Source organism: Ovis canadensis, chromosome 5, assembly GCF_042477335.2.
Source record: "Ovis canadensis isolate MfBH-ARS-UI-01 breed Bighorn chromosome 5, ARS-UI_OviCan_v2, whole genome shotgun sequence".
Lineage (NCBI taxonomy): Eukaryota > Metazoa > Chordata > Mammalia > Artiodactyla > Bovidae > Ovis > Ovis canadensis.
This window is the reverse complement of record NC_091249.1, coordinates 74,522,905-74,547,683: the sequence shown is the minus strand read 5'-3', so window position 1 is coordinate 74,547,683 and position 24,779 is coordinate 74,522,905. Positions and strand designations below refer to the sequence as shown.

Here is a 24,779-nt window from a genome sequence, read left to right as displayed (position 1 = left end):
CTATCTCAACTAATGCCACCTTGGTCCCACTGACCAATCATCTTTCATCTCTTCACCGCGACCCCTGCTCCCACTGTAGTCCCTCACACCACCCCCACTGGGAGACTAGCCTCCACAGAGCATCCGTGCTGATCCTATTAAACCTGAGTCACACTCCGTCACTTCTCTGCCCAAAACCCTCCAATGCTTTTACTCAGAGCAAAAGCCAAAATCCTTACAATGACCTAAAGGCCTATACAATCTGCCCTTGGCACACATTCTCTTTTCTTTTTCTAAATTTTTTTTTTTTTTTGGCTGTGCTGGGTTTTCGTAGCTGTGCAAGGGCTTTCTCTAGTTGTGGTGAGTGAGGGGTTACTCTTCGTTGAGGTGTGGGGGCTGCTCACTGAGTGACTTCTCTTGTTGCAAGAGCATGGGTTCCAGGCGCGAGGGCTTCCGTAGTTGCGGCGTGCGGACTTACTAGTTGTGGCTCGTGGGTTTTGTCACCCCATGGCATGTGAAATCTTCCCGGACCAGGGGACCAATGTCCCCTGCATCGGCAGGCGGATTCTTACCTACTGGACCACCTGGAATGTCCCTCCACCATTTTTTTTTCTCATCATTACATTGTTACATCTCCACATCCCCTCACTCACTCCCTCCAAATCCAGCCACGCTGGCCTTGCTCGTCCTTCAATATGTCACTGAGGCTTCTACCTCTGGGCCTTTGTACACACTCTTCCCTCTGCCAGTAATGGTCTTCCCTTAGTTCACTGACGATAAAGGGAAGGCTTGCCCCCTGTCCTCCTTCATGCCTCTGCTCAAATCTCTCGAGGCTACTCTGCTCTCTCATTTTTAAAAAAATATTTTAAAAATTAATTTACTTATTCAGCTGTGCCAGGTCTTAGTCACAGCATGTGGGATCTAGTTCCCTGACCAGGGATTGAACCCAGGGCCACTGCGTTGGGAGCCTGGAGTATTTAGCCACTGGACCACCTGGGAAGTCAGTGCCTCTCTATTTAATTCTGCAAATGCCCCATCCCCTTTCCTACCTGTCCCCGCCCCCTTTTCTCAGACACCTCGCCACACTTTCCCTTGCTGGACTTCTTTTTTCATAGTGCCGGTTAGCTTCTAACACAACAGAAAATTACCTTAAATAGTGTGTAAATTCTGCCTTTCCTGCCAGAAGGTGAACTCCAAGATGGAATGGATCATTATCTAGAGCAGGACCAGACACATACTAGGTGATCAATAAGCATTCATCGAAGGCATGAATCATCAAGGGAGGTGCTGGCAGACATAGCCCCTGTGCTCACAGTATTGATGGCACGTGGGGTGGGCTGGGATGGGGAAAACAGACACAGCAGAAGGGAGGTGAGAGCCCGCAGACGGTGGCTCCGGCCATTCCTCCAGCCTGACCTCCCGTCCCTCCGCCCTCACACACAACAGCCCAGCTGGTTTTAATTCCTTCAACCCTCCAAACGCCTTCCCGGCCCGGGACCTTTTCATACACTGGGGCCCATGCTCAGGCCATTCTTCCTGCCTTCGCTTAGGGAATTCCTGCACTGCCCTCAAGTCTTACCCTGGAGCCACTGTTGCTTTGTCTTAGAGCCTGGCACTAAGCCCCCTGTAAAAATATAACTCTCAGTATACATTTCTTTAAAATTATCCCACTCCACAGATGACAAAGCTGAAGCCCAGAGAGGTTCCAGTTTTTGCCCAAGGACCCACAACCAATAACTCTCTGTTGAAATAATAAACATGTTGATTAGACAATGACAGTGGAGGGCTTCCCTCGTGGCTCAGAGGTTAAAGCGTCTGACTGCAATGCAGGAGACCTGGGTTCGATCCCTGGGTCGGGAAGATCCCCTGGAGAAGGAAATGGCAACCCACTCCAGTATTCTTTCCTGGAGAATCCCATGGACTGAGGAGCTTTGTGGGCTATACAGTCCACAGGGTTGCAAAGAGTTGGACACGACTGAGCGACTTCAAAAAAAAAAAAAGAAAGAAAAAATGACAGTGGAATCTGAAAACAGTGACTTTGAAGACTTCTGGCACTTTCCTATGGAAAGATTTGTCCCGAGGTGACTGTGGGCTGCCTCCAGCCACAAGATGAAGCTGTGCTCCCTCCATCAAGCCTTCCCTCACTGAGGTTTAGAGATCTGTGTGTTCAGTACAACTCTTTTATTTGTCTATTTGGCTGCATCGTGTCTTAGTTGCAGCGTGCAGGATATTGCATCGCAGGGCACAAGCTTTCTAGTTGTGGCACAAAAGCTCAGTAGCTGTGCTGCACAGGTTTAGTTGATCCCCGGCGTATGGGATCTTAGTTGCCTGACCAGTGATCGAACCCATGTCCCCTGCATTGTAAGGCAAATTCTTAGCCACTGGACCACCAGGGACATCCTTAAGACAACTCTATCCAAAGCAGAAACTTACTCCATAATGCTCCAGTCTCTGCTAACATACCTTCTCCACTGGGGAACTCAATACCACAGAACAAAATGGTTCTTTCTTTCCAAGAATATAAACAGACAAATCACAAAAAAGATGCAAATGTGCAAAACAATCCATAAAGACGTGTCTGACTTTATTAATTACAGAAGAAACACAATACAGTAAGGAGGTAGATTTAGAGTCTCAGTTTAACAGAAGTGAAAATTGATAACAACTTTCTGGAGGGCAGTTTAGCTACAAATATCAAAACTTAAAGTACATATTGCCTTTGACTGCTGGCAATTTACCCCAACGAAAGAATATCACAACTGTGTTTGTGACACTTCTGTTTATATTTCAAAATTCTGGAAATAAATGTCCTACAATACAGAACTAGTTAGATAAACAGTGAGACAGCTATAGAGAGGAATACCATATAGTAGTAAAAAAAAAAATAATGCGATACAGGGATTCCTGAAAGTGAAAGTCGCTCAGTCGTATCTGACTCTTTGAGACCTCATTAACTATACAGTCCATGGAATTCTCCAGGCCAGAATACTGGAGTGGATAGCCTTTCCCTTCTCCAGGAGATCTTCCTAAGGTGTCCCTCATTGCAGGTGGATTCTTTACCAGCTGAGCCACGAGGGAAGCCCAAGAATACTGGAGTGGGAAACCTATCCCTTCTCCAGGGGATCTTCCTGACCCAGGAATCAAACCAGGGTCTCCTGCATTGCAGGCCGGTTCTTTACCAACTGAGCTACAGAGAAGACCTACAGCGATTCCTGGTTGCTTGCAAAGAAGAGAACTGGGTTTCTGAGGACAGGAGAGGAGTAGGGTTTTTTTTTTAAGCAAAGGGAGAAGAGTTTAATACTCAAATTAGGTATAAAGTTGTAGCAGCGTGAATGCAGGGAAACCACAGGCCCCTGGGACGTTAACAGCAGATAATGTCACCTCCCGAGAATGGAGAGAGTATTTCTAGACCTGAAAACAGAGAAGGGGCATCCCACAGAAGCCCAAGTCACGGGACCCAGACAGCTTGCTGACAGAGACCAGGGACATAAGTCTGCCCTCTGCATCTCCTTTCCAGTCTCTTCTGAGTTCTAACCAGAACCAGAGGGCAGGGACATAGTCTGAGGTTTTCAGGACAACTTAGCACCCCAGGCCCTAGGACAGAGTGGAGAGGGCAATGCCAGAGGAAGAGCTCTGGTATGTTTAATTTTTAAATTTGTGTGAATGCACTTAATATTCAAAATAATAAATGAAATATTAAATACCTGTGAAAAAATGTTGTAGATCTATTAGTTGTTTTGGGAGGATGTCCACAATGTTGAGTGAGAAAAAAAAGTCACCACGTGGCATACAGAACACAATTTCATTTACATAAGACTGAATATTATAGGTATAGATACAAGTAAACAAAATTATTTCTGGAATGATGCTCCAATCTGATAATAGTGGTATCTCGAGAAGAAAGAATTTAGAGATGATTTTTACTTTTTGCTATTTATTTTCTGTAGTGTGAGGATTGTTTATAATGAGCATGCTTTTTTAATACCATCGGGGGAAAATGTTGTAAAGTTATTTTCTTTTAAAAAAGAAGTGCCTCCATACACACTACTATATATAAAATAGATAACTAATAAGGACCTACTGTCTGGCACAGTGGAGTCTACTCAATACTCTGCAACGGGCTATATGGGAAAAGAATCTAAAAAAGAGTGGATATCTGTATCTGTATAACAGATTCAGTCTGCTGCACACCTGAAGCTAACACAACATTGTGTTAGTCAATCATACCCCAATTAAAAATAAAAAAATGTGCCTCTTCTGTATGCTTTGGATTGGCCAAAGCATTTGTTCAGGTTTTTCCACATCTTACGGAAAAACCTGAACTAATGTTTTGGCCAACCTGTGTGCAGAGATGGTGTTTGGAAAGAACACACACCAAGGTATTAATAGTGGTGGGCAAGACTCGTTTCCTTTTTCTTCTTGTTCTCCACTCTGAATATTTCTATTCTATGGGTTTTCTTTAATTAATTACTTTTCATAAAGGGGAAAGAGGGCATTACATTTTTAAAAAGACGTTCTTCCCTGGGTTTTCCTCCAGTGGCTGAGAGTACAACTGCCAATACGGGGGATACGGGTTTGATCCCTGGTGCAGGAAGACCCCACATGCAGCGGAGCAACTCACCCGGTATACCGCCACTCCTGAAGGCCGAGCACCCTAGGGCCTGCGCTCCTCAGGAAGAGAAGCCACCGCAATGAGAAGCCCGCACACCAAAACTACAGAGCAGCCCCCGCTCACTGCAACTAGAGAAAGCCCACGTGCAGCGACGGAAACCTAGTGCAGCCAAAAACAAACAGATGAATTTTAAAAAAGCTCTTCCTGAAATCAAGCCCAAGTTGTTCAATGGCATCAATTACAGTACACAAAGAGCTACATGCTATGTTACATACTTGCTCATTCTGTTAAAAAATTATATATATATATTTCACTATGTAGGCTTTATATGTACATGTATGTATTGATATATTAATATACACACACCTCTGCATACACACACACACACATACACACACACAGAGCACAACACATGACCTACTTTTTGTCCCTTCTTCATGTCTATACATTCCAATCCTTCAAGGTCCTTCAAGCCTGTTATTAGAGGGATATATGGAAGTAGTTATTAAACACAGACTTTGAAGTCAGAATTCCAAATTGCCCACAACTGTGTAATTTCAGTTAAAATTGCTTTCTTTAAATGTAAGGCTGGACACTATAAGCTCTTAGAGGAAAACACCGGCAGAACACTGACATAAATCACAGCAATACTTTTTGGATCTGTCTCCTAGAATAATGAAAATTAAAACAAAAATTAAAAAATGGCAACTCCTTAAATTCAGTCTTCTGCATAGCAAAAGAAACCATTCACAAAATGAAAAGTCAGCTGACACAATGGGAGAAAACATTGGCAAATGAAGTAACCAACAAGGAATTGTGTCAAAAAACACACAACCCAATCGAAAAATGGGCAGAAGATCTAACTAGACATTTCCCCAAAGAAGCCATATAGAAGGCCAAAAAGCACATAAAAAGATGCTCAACATCACTAATTATCAGAGAAATGCAAATCAATTATCAGAGAAATGCAAATCAGTGATAATGACGTATCACTTCACACTGGTCAGAATGGCCATCATCAAAAAGTCTGCAAACAATAAATGCTGGAGAGGGTGTGGAGAAAAGGGAACCATCCTACACTGTTGGTGGTAATGTAAATTGGTATAGCCACTATGGAGAACAGTATGGAGGTTCATGAAAAAACTAAAACCAGAGCTATCATATGACCCAGCAGTTCCACTCCTATGCATGTATCTGGAGAAAGCTAGAATTCAAAAGGATGCATGCAGCTCAATGTTCACTGCAGCACTGTTTACAACAGCCAAGATGCGGAAGCCTCTTAAACATCCATTGACAGGGGAATGAATAAAGAAGTGGTAGGGCTTCCCTGGAGGCTCAGCGGTAAAGAATCCGCCTGCCAATGCAGAAGACACTGATAGGATCCCTGATTCGGGAAGAGCCCATGTGCCGTGAAGCAACTAAGCCCATGTGCCACAACTATTTCGCCTGTGCTCCAGAGCCCAGGAGCTGCGTCTACTGAGGCTCATGCGCCCTAGAGCCTGCGCGCCACAGCAAGAGAAGCCACCACAGTGAGAAACCCGAGCACCGAAGCTAGAGAGTAGCCCCCGCTCAACACAACTAGAGAAAAGCCTGCACCGCCACAAAGACCCAGCACAGTCACAAATACATACGTAAAAATTATTTTAAAATGATAATCTTAAGAAAAAGTGGTAAATACATACAATGGAGTATTACCCAACCATGAAAAAGAATGAAATAATGCCATCTGCATGGATTGCGTGGATGACCTGAAAATCATCATACTAAGTGAACCGTGAACTTCCAGACGTTCAAGCTGGTTTTAGAAAAGGCAGAGGAACCAGAGATCAAATTGCCAACATCCACTGGATCATGGAAAAAGCAAGAGAGTTCCAGAAAAACATCTATTTCTGCTTTATTGACTATGTCAAAGCCTCTGACTGTGTGGATCACAATAAACTGTGGAAAATTCTGAAAGAGATGGGAATACCAGACCACCTCATCTGTCTCTTGAGAAACCTGTATGCAGGTCAGGAGGCAACAGTTAGAACTGGACATGGAACAACAGACTGGTTCCAAATAGGAAAAGGAGTACGTCAAGGCTGTATATTGTCACCCTGCTTATTTAACTTATATGCAAAGTATATCATGAGAATAGCTGGGCTGGAGGAAGCACAAGCTGGAACCAAGATTTCTGGGAGAAATATCAATAATTTCAGATATGCAGATGACACCACCCTTATGGCAGAAAGTGAAGAAGAACTAAAGGGCCTCTTGATGAAAGTGAAAGAGGAGAGTGAAAAAGTTGGCTTAAAGCTCAACATTCAGAAAACTAAGATCATGGCATCTGGTCCCATCACTTCATGGGAAATAGATGGGGAAACAGTGGAAACAGTAGCTGACTTTAATTTTCTGGGTTCCAAAATCACTGCAGATGGTGACTACAGCCATGAAATTAAAAGACGCTTACTCCTTGGAAGGAAAGTTATGACCAACTTAGACAGCATATTCAAAGGCAGAGACATTACTTTGCCAACAAAGGTCCATTTAGTCAAGGCTATGGTTTTTCCAGTGGTCATGTATGGATATGAGAGTTGGATCATAAAGAAGGCTGAGCACCAAAGAATTGATGCTTTTGAACTGTGGTGTTGGAGAAGACTCTTGAGAGTCCCTTGGACTGCAAGGAGATCCAACCAGTCCATCCTAAAGGAGATCAGTCCTGGGTGTTCATTGGAAGGACTGATGCTGAAGCTGAAATTTCAATACTTTGGCCACCTGATGCAAAGAGCTGACTCATTGGAAAAGACCCTGATGCTGGGAAAGATTGAGGGCAGGAGGAGAAGAGGATGACAGAGGATGAGATGGTTGGATGGCATCACCAACTCAATAGACATGGGTTTGGGTGGACTCCAGGAGATGGTGATGGACAGGGAGGCCTGGCGTGTTACAGTTCATGGGGTCGAAAAGAGTTGAACATGACTGAGTGACTGAACTGAAGTAAATCAAAGACAAATATCATATGATATTATTCATATGTGGAATCTAATTTTTTTAAGCTGCTAAGACTCCTTTTATTTAAAAACATTTATTTATTTGGCTGTGTCAGGTCTTAGTAGCAGTATGCAGGCTCTTCATTGGGTCATGGGCCACATGGGCTCTCCAGTTGTGGGAAGCTCTGGAGTTGTGGCATTTGGACTTTATTTCCCTGCAGCATGTGGAATCTTAGTTCCCCCACAAGGGATGGAACTTGAATCCCTTGCATTGAAAGGCAGATTCTTAACCACTGAACCACTGGGGAAAGTTCCTAATTTTTTTAAAGAAATGATACAAATGAACTTATTTACAAAACAGAAACAGACTTACAGATATCAAAAACAAACTTATAGGGACTTCCTGGTGGATAGGAATCCACCTGCTTGCTAAAGCAGGGGATGCAGGTTCCATCCCTGATCCGGGAAGATTCCACATTCCTAGAGGCAACTAAGCCAGTGCACCACAGCTACTGAGCCCCAGTTCTAGGGCCTGTGGTCCTCAAGAAGAGCAACCACTGCAATGAGAAGCCCACACTCTGCAGGGAACTGCGGCCCCCACTTTCAGAAACTAGAGATAGCCCTCATACAACAAGGAAGACCCAGTGTGGCCAAAAACTAAGTAATAAATAAGTAAGATTATTTTTAAAAAACAAACTTATGGTCACCAAAGGGAAAACGTGGTTGGGGGTGGGGGGTAGATAAGTGAGGTTTGCGATTAAGGTACACACAATAATACATAGGAGGACGGCATAGCAACCCACTCAAGTAATCTTGAGGGGAAAATCACATGGACAGAGAAGCCTGGTGAGCTACGAGCAGTGGGGCTGAAAAAGAGTTGGACACCACTGAACTGACAGAGCTTGCAGGCCCTACTATATATAAGTAAAAACAAACAATGACCTACTGAATAGAAAAGGGAACTCTACTAAGTATTCTGATAACCGATACGAGGAAAAGAATGAATATCTGTATAACTGAATGACTTTGCTGGACACCTGAAACTAACACAACACTGTAAATAAACTATATCCCCCCAAACCCCAAAATCTATACTCCAATAAAATGTTTTTGAAAATCTCTTTCTTTAAAAGAAAAGTCAAACAGTATCTATTTAATAGTATCTATCTGTTAACGTGGTGACGATCAAATGAAGCAATGCATATGAATATAGGCTGGTATAAAATAACAAATATTGAATAATTTATTCTTATTTTGCCAAGTACTCAGTAGTTAAAAGGCCTTCCCTGGTGGCTCAGACTGTAAAGAATCTGCCTGCAATGCAGGAGACAGGGGTTCGAACCCTGGATCAGGAAGATCCCCTAGAGAAGAGAATGGCAGGCAACTCACTCCAGTATCCGTGCCTGGAGGAGGAAATGGACAGAGAAACCTGGAGGGCTACAGTCGAAGGGATTGCAGAGTCAGAGACGACAGACAAATACTGTTGTCATTTACCTCCGCACCGCGAGGGGAGCTGCCGCCCTCAGGCTAGGCAGGCTCCGGGCTCAGGGTGGTGGAAGTTCGTCTAGCCGCGGTCACCGCCATCTTAGAACGCAGGCCTTCCACACCCACGGGGTGTGGCTGCTGCTTTCAGTCTTAGAAGCAGACCGCTCGTCAAGATACCCAGGCCCTTACCTCCTTAGGCGCTCCCTTCAGTAAGCTGTGTTCTCCAGGCGTTTTAATCTCCTTGGAAACGCTAAAATCGGCGTCTTCCGGGAGCTGGCCTCGCCCCGTGACCTCAGACGTGCACTTCCGGGACAAGAGCGTGACCCGTCGCCCCGCCCTCTTCCACCCTCTCTTTCCGGTGGCGGAGTCTGGGGAAGACGCTCAGGTAGGAATCCTGGACAAGGAAAATCGGCTGGCATCCTGCAGCACGGGGGCTCATCGGGGCCAAGGGCTTGGGGCTGAGGTCTTTCTGCGGGAAACAAACCTCGTGCCGGGCGAGAGGAGCACGGCGGGCTGACCCAGACTGTTTCGCGCCCTGTCTCGGGAGGCGGCCGCCTTGGTTTAGGAAAAAGCTGTTAAGTGTGGGTGAGTTCGGATCTAGCCTTAAAGGCGTAGGCCCGGCGCCAAGACCACCACTACCTTAACCGGCAGCACACCGTGGTTGGGAAGGATTGGGTAATAAGTTGGTCTAATGGAGTTCCCACCTTAACCGGTTTTTTCCTGGGCAGTCTCATCCCGGGCCTCTGATCTCTGGAGTTGTCGAATCTGGAAAGTAGGAATAATCGTCTCGTGAATCCCGTGGGGATGTAGTGAGGATTCAAGAAGGGAATGCAGAGGGAATGGCCTTTCCTTAGGTGCTTCCTAAGTCCGAGTGACTGCTAAGTCGGGCACATTGCAGTTTCTGTGCAGGTCTCTCAGAGCCAGAAATTGAGGGTAGGGATTGCACATCGTTGTTTGCTGAACACCTATCACGCGCCTGCTGCCCCTGAAGCCAGAGATGAGGGGCACTCTGGTCTTGGCAGGGTGGGTTGGGAGTCCCCTGGGAACCCTGATTTCTGCTCCCGCCGGCCTGGAGCGGGAGAGCCAGAGCTCTTCAGTGTCCTGCTCACCTTTCTCGGGAAGGAAGTAACTCCCAGAGTTGTAAACATTTGGGGTTTTGTCCTTAACGTTGGAATTTGTTTTTTTTCTCCTTAAGAGATGGCGCCTCGCAAGGGGAAGGAAAAGAAGGAAGAACAGGTCATCAGCCTCGGCCCTCAGGTGGCTGAAGGAGAGAATGTATTTGGTGTGTGCCACATCTTTGCATCCTTCAACGACACTTTTGTGCACGTCACCGATCTTTCTGGCAAGTGAGTTACCCCCGTGGGGAGGCACAGGACCCAGTTAGCAAGGGCTGGGATTAGAAATGACCGGGGAACTGAGTAGCACTTTAAGGGGATCTCTGGAAATATTTTCATTAAAGATGTTCAGATAAGGATAAGTGCTTGGTTGATTAGTGCACAGATGCTGTAATCTAGATGCTGGAGTTCTAAGAGAAAAGGAGGTACACTTTGTGCCTTTACAGCCTGGGGACTTGTTATGTAAAATGAGGAGGAATTACTCCTATTACTCGAGTAATAAGATTAAAGCTAAGAGTAAAATGTTGATGCAGTGTTAATCTGGGATCTGTGAACACCTTCACTGCAGAGCCTAAGGCAGTCTTGTGGGATCAGGATGATGTTCAGATTGACCTTCATCCGCTGCCCTTCCTGGGCAGTACTGCTCTTTATCTTTAGGGTGTGATATGCACTCTGAATCCTTGATGGGTAAGAAAGAGAGGATCCTGTGCTTTTGTTCCCAGGGAAACCATCTGCCGTGTCACTGGTGGGATGAAGGTGAAGGCTGACCGAGACGAGTCCTCTCCATACGCTGCCATGTTGGCTGCCCAGGATGTAGCCCAGAGATGCAAGGAGCTGGGGATCACTGCCCTCCACATCAAACTCCGGGCCACAGGAGGGAATAGGTAAGGCTCGGGGGAGAATGAGGTCCCTGAGCTTGGGCAAGGCATCATGGGTACCTATGTGATTAATATGGGCATACCTCAGAGACACTGTGGGTTTGGTTCCAGACACCACTGCAGTAAAAATATCCCAGTAAAAATGAGCAGCGCTGTTTTCTCAGTGTGTATAAAAGTTACGTTTACACTATACTGTAGCCTATTGTGTGTGCAGTAGCATCCTGTCTTTTTTAAAAAACGCAGCATACCTTAATTTAAAAATACTTGATTGCTTTAAAGAAAATGTAACGGACTTTTTTTATAAAGGCATGATTTGTGAAGCACAGTTACGTGAGGTGTGCCTGTATTTGGTCTGCACGACCCCTGCCCCAACTTACTGTGTTAACTGAGCATACACAGCATGTGAAGTGCTATGTTCTAAGTACTAGAAAAGAGTGATGGGGGAAAACAGGTATTGTTCCATCCTCTGTGGCTCTCAGGCTGGCAGAGTCAGGCTTTAAAAAAAATAGAGAAGGGGAGCGTATGGTTCCTTTTTGCAGTAAATGTTGGGAAGCAAAAATGTGTCAGGGCTGGGTTGATAATAAAGTTTAAATGAAGACCTAATGTTGTGATATTAGGAATTGGTCCAGTGAAGGAAGGACAGACGAGAGTATTACAGCCAGGGACAATGGTCTTGGAATGGAAATGAGCTTGGCAAATCTCTGGGCATGAAAACTTTTTAATAGTAATGGTTTGAGGTTGAGGTTGGTTTGTCTGTTAAAGATGGCCGCTATGTTGGGAAGAGACCAAATAGGAAGTTGTTAAGTGATCCATTGATCTTGGGAGGGTGGGAAAGGACAGATCACCAAAAAGACTTAGAATCACAGCATGTGACGAAAGGGAGCACAAACTGTGGCCCATGGTGCGGGGGCAGTATGCAGCAAATAATGACTTGGCCAAAGGCTTTTCTTAATTTCGGTATTCATTTTCTAGGACCAAGACTCCTGGACCAGGGGCCCAGTCAGCGCTCAGAGCCCTTGCCCGCTCAGGGATGAAGATTGGGCGGATTGGTGAGTACCCCTCCTTGGCTGATGCTTAGTTTCCTTTCAAGTGTGACCCCAGAAAGCATGCGGTCTGTGCAGTGGATATAGGCCCTGGTCTGCTAACTCTTGGCAGTTAGATTTGTTAATGGGGTGTGCAAGAGGTACCGAGTGACATAAACTCTCTACCTGAGCACTCACGCCACCTTGACCTCAATGTCCTGCGTTGGAACAGCACCGTGTCATTTCTGTACTTCTGTGCCTGATGGTGGCTGGTGGAACTAATGGGAGATGAATTGTCCTTTCTAGTGTTTTCAAGGGAGTTGTGTTCAATATTTGGGGGGGCTGACTACTGTGTATTGGTAGAGCTGGCCAGTCATTGTGACAAAAATATGTGGGGGGTGGGCAGTGGCTCCCATGGTTGAGAATCGCAGTAGATCTCTATACTTGCATAGTGTTTATACCCTTGTGTCTGTGATCTGACCATTTATAGCTCTTAGGAAGAAAATGTTAGCCCTTCCCTGCTATTTCTGTGGCAGTGTGTACTGATCCCCTCGACCTGATGGTCCATCTCTCTAGAGGTTTTTTCCAAAACATTTTCACTCTTCTTTTACCTAATTAAAATGGAGCTATTCTTCAGTTTGAGAGGACTTTTCCACTAGAGTCAGTGGGCTAGGTATCAGAGACCTGGATTTGCCACCTGCCTCTGACATCCTATTCAAGTTGCCTGCTCTGTCTGAGCCTCAGTTTCCCCTTCACGGAAGTTGAGTTCAAACTACGTGAGGAGTTTTGAGGAGGCAGCTCCACACCCATCTGCTACATACTGAGGACTTCCTTGTGAAGCAGTAGGATCCACTGCTGATCTGCTTGACCACGGGCCTCGGGCGGCCTGCTCCCCTTCCCACCCAGCTCCAGACAATGATGTGTTCTCTTCCTCCCCACAGAGGATGTCACCCCCATCCCCTCCGACAGCACCCGCAGGAAGGGGGGTCGCCGTGGTCGCCGTCTGTGAACAGGACTCCTCAAATTATTGCTTTCTGTTAATAAATTGCTTTGATGTAAGCTGTTTTTGACTCCAGTCGTCTCTCCTTTATGTAGGGGCCACTGGTTGGGGGTAATTGATTCCTTCTTTCTGTCTGTATTTAACCAGGGTATGGGGCTGTCTTGAGGTCACAGATGCATTGATAAACCAGCAGCCATTAATAGATAGATTACTTCAGAGAATATGTATAACCTGTCAGAGAGGAACACGAGGTGTTGATCCAGCCCCTGCCCTGGGACAGGGAGAGCCTGTGTTCTCTGAACTGGTTTCCTGAGGAGGAGCTGAAGGAGAGGTGAAGATATGGTGCTACGGTTGGGTCTTCTCAACACTACTGGTTGTGGCATTAGTTGCCTCAGTCATCTAAAGAGACCAAGGTCTTGGAGACCTTGTTTTGAAAGTGGAGATGTTGATTCCAAAAATGGACCAATTCTTAAAGAGCGGGAGTGGAGTGGAAACTGTTGAGCCCAGTGTAGCCTGAACAGAAGAGCCTTCCAGACAGCCATATATAAACACGTGTGGGTGGGTACTCGCCCCCCACACCTTCTGTGCAAAAAAGGGAGTACACTGTCTTGTATCTTTCTTTTCTCACTTGGCAGATCTAGGAGGTTGTTCTACATCAGTACATAAAGTACATAAAGATTCAGTCACCCACCAATACACACCAAGCCCTATTTTCATCAGTGATAAAAAAGTTTGTCCTTTCCGGAAGCCTGCATCCAACTCCAAGTACCCATTGGCACCAGATGGTCCTGAATGTTATGCAGAGGATTAGCCCAGGGCCCTGTGATGGTGACTTCTACTCCGAGGCAAGACAATGACATGATGCTTTCAGGGTTCATCCCAGCAGACATGTTTCAGTACTTCATTCCTTTTTATTGCTGTTTAGTATCCATTTCCCAGGTAGGCATCTACTTAACGACTCCCATCCCACTTGGAAGAGCCTTGAAGAGGTGAGTCTTGCCATGGCTCCTACCAACTTCTGTGTGTGATGGATTAGCCATAAATGAGTCGATGTTTATCATCTTTAAAATGAGTAATTACAACACAGTATAAAATGAGTCCATGCTGATACAGGTGATCTTAAGATGAAGGCATAAATCTTACAAAAACTAAAAATAGTTGATCCCCCTTCCAGTAAGTGAACTTACCTGTGGGCTAGGCTTAGTGACTCAATTTCCAAAGAATAGAACATGGAAGATGTTAGCTTTGGGGAGATGAACTATCAAGTTTGAACTGGCTGAACTGTTAAGGTTGCTGAACACTTGGATAAATCATGTTTATCTGACCAGTACTCTTGACTTGACAAGATGATGAATACTTCAACTGAATTTTCAATTTCTGGAAACCCATAATCTAGTTAGAGGGCATTCTACAACATATCAACGTTTAAATTGTAAAAAGTTAAACAAGGAGGAGCTGAAGGAGGTGGAATAACAAGGCATTGGATGCTGGACCTGAGAGGGCAATAGTGTAAAAACTAATAAATACTAACCTAGGGACTTCCCTTGTGGTCCAGTGGTTAAGAATCTGCCTTAACAGAGGAGGCAGATTTGATCCTGGTTCAGGGAACTAAGATCCTGCATGCTACAGGGCAACAAACCCCATGTGCTCCAGAGCCCATGCTCTGCAACAGGAAAGCCAAACACCCTGCAATGAAGAGCCTGCACACCACAGTGAAGGCCAGTGCAGCCAAAAAAAAATCTGAATCTGGAGTCCAGTTAGTAGTAATGTATCTGTGCTCCTTAGTTTTGACAAGTGAATTGTTAAAAATGTAAGATACTAGCATTAGAGGAAACCAAATGAGTCATATACAGAAATGTCGTATCTTGCAACTTTTTGGTAAATCTAAAAGTATCCCTAAATAAACATTGCAGGGGTTGGGGGAAGTGAGGGTGCTTTTCTACTGTCATTCTGGTTTCAAAGGCAGGGCATGGTACACAGACCTGCAAGAGGCAGGTATTCCAGGGTGGAAATCCCAGTTCCCCAGATTTGGACTCAACCTTGGGCAAGTTACATAACCGCTCAGCCCTTTAGTGAAAATTCCTGTGATAATGGCAGCCTCATAGTTCATCACAAGAAAGATTAAAGCATTTAATCTGGCACTGAAGAAACTGCTCCTATTCTTAATGCCTGTTCAGTTCTGCCAGGCATCATGAATGACAGCTGGCTGGAATCCTGGTGGGAAGATGCTGGCGCTCACTGAAGCGTTCTTTTTATTTCCTGTGATGGGACTTTGCAACTTGTCCTGCTGTTTCCTGGTAACCAGGGATGTAATCAGGAATTTTTGAAAGCAGTTCATTCCTAGGTTTTGTTTGCAAGTTGCAAAGAGCTAGTTGGTGCAGTCCAGGTTGGAATGTAAGTGGCCTATTGGCCACTGAGGTAGTCAGGGCAGGACTTGGCCTGTTGCCCACCTGAGACTGCAGATGGCGGAAGCCCAACCACTGACTGTTAAGTGCAGCCTCAGTCAGGGCCATAGAGATGGTCCCTACTTCTCACTCCTTTCCCTTACCTGAGCTCCTGTAACAGCCTTTCTCCTAACAGATCTTGTCTTCCCTCTGTTCTTTGTTTAGTCGTAAGTGAAGCAAAGACTACTTTGTCAACAAAAGTCCGTCTAGTCAAGGCTATGGTTTTTCCAGTAGTCATGTCTGGATGCCAGAGTTGCACTATAAAGAAAGCTGAGTGCCAAAGAATTGATGCTTTTGAACTGTGGTGTTGGAGAAGACTCTTGAGAATCCCTTGGACTGCAAGGAGATCCAACCAGTCCATCCTAAAGGAGATGAGTCCTGAGTGTTCACTGGAAGGATTGATGTTAAAGCTGAAGCTCCAATACTTTGGCCACCTGATGCGAAGAGCTGACTCATTTGAAAAGACCCTGATGCTGAGAAAGATTGAGGGCAGGAGGAGAAGGGAATGACAGAGGATGAGATGGTTGGATGGCATTACTGACTTAACAGACATGAGTTTGGGTGGACTCTGGGAGTTGGTGATGGACAGGGAGGGCTGGTGTGCTGTGGTTCATGGGGTCACAAAGAGTTGGACACGACTGAGCGACTGAACTGAACTGAAGTCATGTCCAATTCTTTGTGACCCCATAGACCGGGGCCTGCCAGGCTCCTCTGTCCATGGAATTTCCCAGGCAGGAATACTGGAGTGGGCTGCCATTTTCTTCTCTAGGGACTCTTCTCGACCCAGGGATCAAACCCACATCTCCTGCATGGGCAGAATGATTCCTTACCACTGAGCCACCAAGGAAGCCCTGTCTTCCCTCTGGCCCATGCCTATGCCCAGACCACACTACAGCTGTGTGACCTCAAATTAATTGGATCCTGTCACACATACGAGTGCTATTTTATCCATGCCTCACTCTTATCTTCAGTCTGGAATCCACTCTCCATGAATCTCCAGTATTTCATCTAACTCTGCCATACCTTCACCCTCTCTGCCCAAACCAAACCTGGTTCCTTTCTCTTTGCCGATTCTGCATGCCTTCAGTCTGACTCCTCCAGTATCTTCTCTCCCCAGCTTGGCCTCACTACCCACCACTCACTTGTTAGAATCAGATTTTCATCAGTCTCAAAGTTATCTTCTGGGATGTCCCTCGAGGTGCTTCTCCACTCAGTTCCCCCATCACTCTTACTCCCCTCGTGGTACCACTAGTCTCCCTCTATTCTAATAGCATATTGCCCTGCTAATCTAGCTCCGAGAGGGCAGAGAGTGTCTTATACAGTGTCTGCCAGCCCAGCTCCCAGTCTGCAAAAATAGGGGCTCTATAAAGACTTGTTCGATGAATCATTGAAAGAATTGGCTTCACCTTCTGTAGTTTAGTCAGTTGAAGGACTTTTCTAATAGATTCTAGATACGTTGAAACAAACATGCATTCTTGGGTTCTAAGAAAGTGAAGGAAATTCCCAGGAGCATTGAAGAAATGGGAAAGAAAAGGACATCAAGATAAAATACTTTAGGGAGCTGAGAGCTATAGGAAAGAAAGCTGGGGTAACACTTGGGGCAAATACTGGAGTTAGTGCCAGGAGGTTAAGTGAGCTTAATCCCCCAAGGGCTCTGCTCTCAGCCCCAACCACAGCCCCGAGGTGAGGGAACTGAACTTGACTTTCATATTAACCCAGTAACCCTCAGACTTCAGAGCTAATGTGGTCACAGGTGGGAGTGTCTTTGGGCTCTTTGTAGAAGAGCAAGTCCTCTTTGGAGAAAGTGAAAGTGTTGGTCACTGTCGTGTCTGACTCTTGTGGCGCCACCCGCCAGCCTCCTCTGTCCATGGGATTCTCCAGGCAAGATACTGGAGCAGGTTGCCATTCCCTTCTCCAGGGGATCTTCCCGACCCAGGGATCGAACCCAGGTCTCCAACATGGCAGGCATATTCTTTACTCTCTGAGCCACCAGGGAAGCCACCTACAATTGAGGTCTTGACAGTGGTTTTTCTTCCAGTTAACTCCATTGACCTGGGTAATGGTGTCATGGCTCCCTTTTGCCCAGGAGAATACTACCAAGGCAATTCTCAGTCTCTTAATGAAAGACCTGGGAAACGTTTTGCAAAACATGGCCTCAGGGGGAGCATTGCTGACCTTAAGTGGTCCAAAGAGAAGATGTATAAGGGACTTCAAATAAGTTGAGTTCTGTCTTGTTGCATGTAGTCCTAAGGTGGTGGAACTTGGCCAGTGGGTAGGTAGGAGTTGTAGAGAGATTTAAGCATCAGTTAAAGGAGCATTTTCTAAAAGAGAGCCGCTAAGAGGAAATAAAACTGCTTCCTAATCATTGGAGGCATACAAGCATGAGCCAGGCCCCCAAAGGCTAGCGAATCAGAATCAATGTGGCAGAGACAGTTGTGTCCTAGTGCTCCTTCATCTTCTGTTATGAACAGTAGCAGCCTTAGTGTTTAGCTGGATGCATGGTTGATCAGAATAGAAATCACTTTTCCTAACTATAGTCACCAGGCTGTGTATTACAGCCCAAGGTCTTATAAGAAAATGTCTTAAATAATGTCTAGATACTTGCTTTCAGATCTTTGCTGGAACTTGTCGCCTTATCAAACAGTCCTTCCTTGATCATCACAGATCAATTAATGTTTCTTCCCCCATCCCACCTCTAGCCATCACTCTCAAGCTGTTTACCTGCCACATTCATAGCACTTAACCGTAGTGTGGAGCCTGTGCCTCCTGAGTCCTGTGGTTCTCAACCTTGAGTGTGCATCACACTCAGTAGATCTGGGATGGAGGCCTGAGGACATGTATTTCTAACAAGTCCCCAAGCAGTGCTGACGTCAGTGGTCTGGAGAGCACACTTGGAGAACCAGTGGACATGTCTGTTTAGGTCACTGCTGTATCCCAGCACCAGGAGCAGTACGTTAAGTTGTGGTGTTTTCTACATGTTTGTGGACTCATTTTGCAGATGTCGTGTTCAACTAAATTTAAGGCAAGTACTGTTATCCACATTTTAGCTGCAGAGAGCCTGAGTGTCAGAGAAATTGAGTTGTCCAGGGGCACATAGCTAGAAAAGTTCAGAGCAGATTCGAACCTATGCTTGTCTGAAACCACCGAGTGTGCCCTCCTCAATTACTGTGCTGGCACACCCTTGGTGGGCTCCAGCTCAGTGCAGTCTGGTTGAGGGCGAGGAAGAGGAGGGCCCTGCCTGTCCTTGCATAAGATTGGGGAGTGGAAGGCAGCGGGGCCACTCCTGAAGGAGCCTGCGGCTGCCGCGTCCTCAGGCGCTGTGTACTGGTGGCCACCAGGTGGCAGTGGCATGCATACGGGATGGGGGTCTGCGTTCTGCTGCCCTGAGCTTCCGTGACCCCAGATAGCTCCCACTTCTCATGGCCTGTGGTTTCCCCATCTGCCCAGATAGAACCTTAGATCTCTGTAATATCTAAGGAACCCCTGCAGCTCAAATGCCGTCTATAAGAGACAGGTGCGGCCACTGGAAGTCAAATGCCCCCAAACCAAATATACTGTTTCTCTTCTCCCACACTGAGAAATACCCCCAAACCAGAATTCCATCACCGACAAACCCCCTCCACCGCTGCAAACCCCCACTATACTATCACTGTCCAGAAGAAATATGCAAGCCACAAAACTTAGCCACATAATTTCAAATTTCCTAGTAGCTTATTAATAAATATAAAAAGTGACATTAATTATATTTTACTTAACCCAATATATTTAGTGATTATATAAATGTATAATCAATATGGAAAGTTATTACCAAGATAGTTTCTTTCTGAGCTACACCTTGAAATCCAGTGTGTATTTTATACTTAATAGCACATGTCTCAATTGAGACTAACCATGTTTCAAGGCTTCACCTGCCACGTGTGGCTAGTGGCTGCCCTGGTAGACAGCATAGTCCTAGGATATTAATGACAAATATTTATTGAGGTATGCACTATACCGTCTATATACATTGCTCAGTCCTCATAACACCCTATGAAATAGGCAAGATTATTATCAGTCTAATTTTGTAGATAATGAAACTGAGGTTCAGGGAGGCTTTTTGGCCAAGATCACAGAGTAGGTCAGCAGAAGAGTCTGGATTTGAACTTGGCTCTGTCTGGCGCCAGAGTGTGGCTCTTCATCTTGACATAATCCTGTCCTGGTAGGAGATGTTTAGGATATACAGTCAACGGGACCCACTGACTGGGATACCAAGTCCAGGGAGTGCAAAAGCCCGGGAGCCAACAAGAAGGCCTGTGAGGGCAGTAGATGAGAGGCCTTGAAGCCTACCGTTCTCCCACCCTGAGTTATGTGTTTGGCAGCGTTGAGCTTGCCCAGCTAACAGCCAGTGACTCTGTCAGGAGGAAATCATGATCTTAGGAAGAGCATGTCAGTGTAATGAATAACTAAGCTTGCCCTCCCGAAAAAAATCTGGTGTCAGGAGAAAGTGAAAACTGAGAAATGCAGGAATAACGTGCAGGGAGTGTGGGAGAGGGTAGAATTTCAAGGGACAGGGCTAGGCCCAAAGTGTGGAAGTTATAGGGAGCAAGTTGTAACTCTGCCTCAGAAAAAATAACAATAATGACAGTGTCAGTAGCTAAATTTATTAAGCACTTACTAAGCAACTTAAATGTAGCATCTTATTTAACCCTCATCATACTAGGAGGTAGGTACTGTTTCACCGTTTTACACGTGAAGGAACTGAGGCACACGCTGCTTGAAGGAAGCAGAGTTGAGGTCAGCCAAGTAGTGTCGACACTCTGCACTGCCACACCATCCTACTGCCTAGAATGGGCTGCTCGTGGAGGCGCTGAGCCCACTGTCTCTGGAGGCATTTCAACAGACCACCAGATATGTGAAGAAATGCTCATGCCTGAGCAGGACAGAGCTAGTGAACTGCTAGTGAAGCTTGTCTGGAGAGTAACGGAGGTAGTACAATTGCCCACAGAGATTGGGAAGGAATCCTGCCTTTCTAATCCATCACCTTGGTAACAGGGGCTACAGGAGGCATGACCGTCACTAAGATTGGTCACAGCGAGTAAGGGGTCTGTGGGAAGCAGCATGGCAGAGTAGTTAAGAGAATGGTCTCTGTTGATAGCTTAAACCTGGGTTCACATCTTGGGTTTCCCACTTGCTGGCACTTAGCTAGTATTTGTACATCTCATCTAATCTTCCTGAGACTCACAGGGCTATTGTGACAGTAAAATGAGGAAACACACAGAATAGTTTATGCTCAGAGATGAGATGAGCTCTGCCAAGGCAGGAAAGTCAGGAGCCAAGGCCTTGGTGTAATTCAGAAAGCTTCACTTTCCCCTCAAACCCATTGGACTGGACTGATGGTGGCAGCATTTGCAAAATGAGCTGCCAGGCTGAGGAGGCAGGTCTGAGAGGAGAGCAGGAAAAGAGAGGCAGCAGGGAATTGGTGCCTAGGAGGAGAAACACTCCAGGACCACTCCTGCCTCGGGGGGGGAGACTGGTCAGCCGAGTGACAGTGCTGTGCGGGGCGGCCCCGTGGAAGTGCCGGCGGCCCGCCGTGCGGGAGCCCCTGTGGAAGTGCCGGTGGCCCGCCTTGCGGGAGCCCAGCAGAACCCCTGCTCTGCAGCATCACCGGTCCCTCCGCCACCCTCCCGCGGCGCTCCCTTCTGGACAGCAGGTTCAGACGCCAGGACCTGCATCCTCTTCCAGAGGCTGCCCTCACCTCTCTGCTCCACCTCCCGTGCTGGTTTCACTTCTTCCCTCCCAGTCACCTCCAAAACCAATTCTCAGACCTGCTTTTGTCAAGATCTCCCATGCCTTCCGGGTGGCCCAGGCCAGTAGGCCTTTCCCTCAGCAGTGTTTGACGCAGCTGACACTCCTTCACTCCTCTCTTGGGATCTGTGATCACACCCTCTCCCTGTTTCCCTTCTGCTCGCTGACCACTCCTCTGCACTGCTCAGAGCTGCTCCTCATCTGATCTCTACACATCAAGGGTCTCTAGAGCTCAGCCCTCGTCCCCCGGTAAAAACTGTCTGCAAGCCGATCATTCACAAACATGTATACTCACTCTTCAAGTTTCAGTCTGGCACCGTCAGTCATCGATGATGTCTCCACATGGGTGTCACACAGACTATAGCCACAACAAAACTCTCGGGTCTTCCTATCCCAGAATGTGTTCTCCCATCTCCTACATCCCAGTGAATGCCACCATCCATTGCATAGCTCTAAACCCGGACACCATCTTTGACTTCACTCCCACAGCAAGTCCTGACATTTCTACTTTTCAAAACAGCTATCGAACCCATCTGCTTCTCCTTGTCTCCACACCGTCTCTCACTTAAACGATTTTACCCCTAACTGATCTCCACACTCCCACTCCTGCCCCTGGGAAATCTGTATGCCATACGTCATTAAAAAACATAAACCAGCCCCAGCCCATCCCTGCTTGACACTCCCCACCAGCTTCCCATTTCCTTGGAATAATATCTAAGCTGCAGCCCAGCCTGTCCCTTCAACAGCATCCGAAACCACCCTCCCCCTCACTCACTAGGCTCAGACGCACTGCACTTCTTTCTGTTCCTCAAATGTGCCAAGGACTTCTTGTTTCTGGAAAAGACATCATCTCCGTCACCGAAGCCAAAAAGCTCAGCAACATCTTGGTCTCACCCCTCTATCCATATTCAGTTTGGTCTGAGTCCTGTGGATTTTCCCCCTGACATTTTTATTCTTTGTTACCTTTCCTGCAGTGCTCCCAGCCATGGCCCCCAACAGGCCTGCCTCTCCAGCTTGACTTTTCACCACAGCCTCCTGACTGATCTCCCTGCCTCCAGCCTCAGCCACTGTAGCCCAGGATCATTCGTCGCCAGGTGTCTCCATTTGCTCTGTGTCCTGGTGACTGGTGCAGAACTGGTGCTTGATACATATTTGCTGGATGAATGAATCCTAGGAGAGGGCTTGATCAGTCTTGCTCAGTTGTACTAGCTGAGATCACATGTCCAAGGGCCATACTATTAACTTATTTGCCAGACAGCAGCTGGGAGGAGTCGGGGAGTCCCAGATCCTAAATTGGTTGTAGGACATCTGACCTAGGGCAAATCAAATCCTCTCCTCACTCAATTGTCCCTTCGGTACGATGGGAAGGAGCAGAGCAACTAGTTTCTTTCTCCCAGAAACACTGTGAAGTGATCAGAAGTGAAGTGAAAGTCGCTCAGTCGTGTCCGGTTCTTTGCGACCCCATGGACTATACAGTCTGTGGAATTCTCCAGGACAGAATACTGGAGTGGGTAGCAGTTCTGTTCTCCAGGCATCTTCCCAACCCAGGGATCAAACCCAGGTCTCCCACATTTCAGGCGGATTCAAGGCCGTATGTTACAAAATGTTTCCTCACTCTCCTTCTTGGACCTTCACAGCAGTCCCAAGAGGTAGTGGGGATTATCTGCCCCTGTTGTACTGACTTTCAGCACAGCCTGAACCACCCTTTTAAACCGCAGTTTGGATAATGACACCTTTTGCTCAAAGCCTTCCCATGGTGCTTTTTTCTTTCTTTCTTTTTTTTTTTTTTTGGCATGTAGGATGTTAGTTCCCCATCCAGGGATCAAACCCACGCTCCCTTCAGTGGAAGCACAGTCTTAACCACTAGACCACCAGGTAAGTCCCAAAGCCTTCCCAAAGCTCTTGATTTTACTCAGAGTGAAAGCCAAGGTTGTGACCATGGCCACAAGGTCTGGCTCAAGACCTTGTTCACTGCACGTCCTGTCACGCCCCACCTCAGTGGCTCCACTCCAGCCACTCTGGCCTCCTTGCTGCTCCTCAGCCAGGTGCACCCCACACTGGGATCTTTGTTCTGGCCGTTCCTTCTGTCCAGGGAATCCCTCCCTCAGACATGGCCTAGGTTAACCACCTCATCTTCAAGCCTGTGCCCAAACCTCGCCCTGTCAGTGAGGCCGAGCCCAGCCCCCTATAAAGTACTGCCACTTGCCCCACCCTGCAGTGTAGTAATACCTTTTGTTTCCCCATCTCTGCCATTACTCTTTAACAAACAAGTGTACTTGTTTGTTTCCAACTGGAAAGCAAACTCCGTAAGGGCAAGGATACTGTCTGCTTCATTCATTGACATAGCCCAAGGACCTGGCACGGAGTAGGTGGGCAATAAATAATTGTCAAATGTGTAAATAAGCAAGTGAGAGGAGTGAAGTAAGGGGCTTGCCCAGGCCAGGCGTGACAGGTACAGGACCGTAGCGTGGGCCTGATCCTTCCCCATAGAGAGGACCTTTTCTGGCCTCTTGTTCATGGCCAAGATGTGCTAGGATCCAAGGGGCCCCAACACAGAAAGGATGGCCTGGCCATGTAGGTTGGTGGACAGGGCTGGGCCTACACTGCCTGCCTACCACCTAGGGTGGCTCTTTCCTCTCCCAGGACTTGGGGACCAAGAAGGAACACAAGATTGTTAGAGGTCCTGGGGGATTCCACCTCCTGGCTCACCCAAGTGAACTGGCAGGAACTCACACCTCTGGGGAATGGAGTGCCCAGACCAAGGGAGAACAGGCATCTCAACCCAGACCAGCTCAACAGGGACACCATAGGAGTCTCCTATGATCCGGGGGTGGGGATAAGGGCTCTCTGGCTTTGTTGTACAGCTCCAGATCTCTGGGCACAGTCCCAGATTCAGATTCAGCAAGTTTGCAGAGGGGCTTCCCTGGTGGTTCAGGGGTAAACAATCTACCTGCCAATGCAGGAGACATGGGGATATCCCACATGCTGTGAAGCAGCTAAGCTCATGTATTGCAACTACTGATTCCGTGCTCAAGAGCCCAGGAGCTACAGCTGCGAGCCCACGTGCTGCAACTGCTGAAGCCCTAATGCCAGCACTCTGCAGCCAGAGAAGTTACCGCAATGGACCACAATGTTACTCCTGCTTGCTGCAATTAGAGAAAAGTCCATGCAGCAATGAAGACCCACTGCAACCAAAAATAAATAAAATTATTTTTTTTAAGTTTGCAGAAAAAAATTCATCACTGAACTACTTAATACTTATTGCACACTTAATCTCTACATCAGGCATATGTATATCAATTCATTCAATCATCCCAAAAAGCCAATGGTTTAAGTTCTGTTAGTATGCCCATTTTACAGATGAGGAAACTGAGGCACAGAGGAGTTAAGTCATTTGCTCAGAATGACACATCCTGACATCCTGTAGTAGTGGAGCTGGAATTTAAAAAAAATATTTATTTGGCCAAGACAAGTCTTACTTGCAGCCCATG

General features: G+C 46.7%; 1 protein-coding gene across 2 annotated transcripts; it reads left to right on the top strand.

The window, feature by feature from the left end:
- Positions 1–9,117: 9,117 nt before the first annotated feature.
- Positions 9,118–13,119, top strand: RPS14 (ribosomal protein S14). Of its 2 annotated transcripts, none has more exons than XM_069592442.1 (5): positions 9,118–9,430; positions 10,241–10,391; positions 10,883–11,044; positions 12,011–12,087; positions 13,002–13,119. In XM_069592442.1, exons 2-5 carry the CDS (start codon positions 10,243–10,245, stop codon positions 13,067–13,069), a joined length of 456 nt encoding a protein of 151 aa, XP_069448543.1. In that variant the 5' UTR covers positions 9,118–9,430; positions 10,241–10,242; the 3' UTR covers positions 13,070–13,119. The 2 variants fall into 2 exon arrangements, with proteins under 2 accessions (XP_069448543.1, XP_069448544.1); XM_069592443.1 differs by having other exon boundaries at positions 9,355–9,630.
- The last annotated feature ends 11,660 nt before the right edge of the window (positions 13,120–24,779 follow it).

What these genes read in the sequence shown, in the direction of transcription:
- RPS14 (XM_069592442.1), top strand. Translation starts at nt 10,243, where the DNA reads ATGGCGCCTCGCAAGGGGAAGGAAAAGAAGGAAGAACAGGTCATCAGC. An exon ending in GTCACCGATCTTTCTGGCAA is followed by an intron (nt 10,392 to 10,882) that starts GTGAGTTACCCC and finishes TTTTGTTCCCAG; the next exon opens with GGAAACCATCTGCCGTGTCA. An exon ending in GATGAAGATTGGGCGGATTG is followed by an intron (nt 12,088 to 13,001) that starts GTGAGTACCCCT and finishes TCCTCCCCACAG; the next exon opens with AGGATGTCACCCCCATCCCC.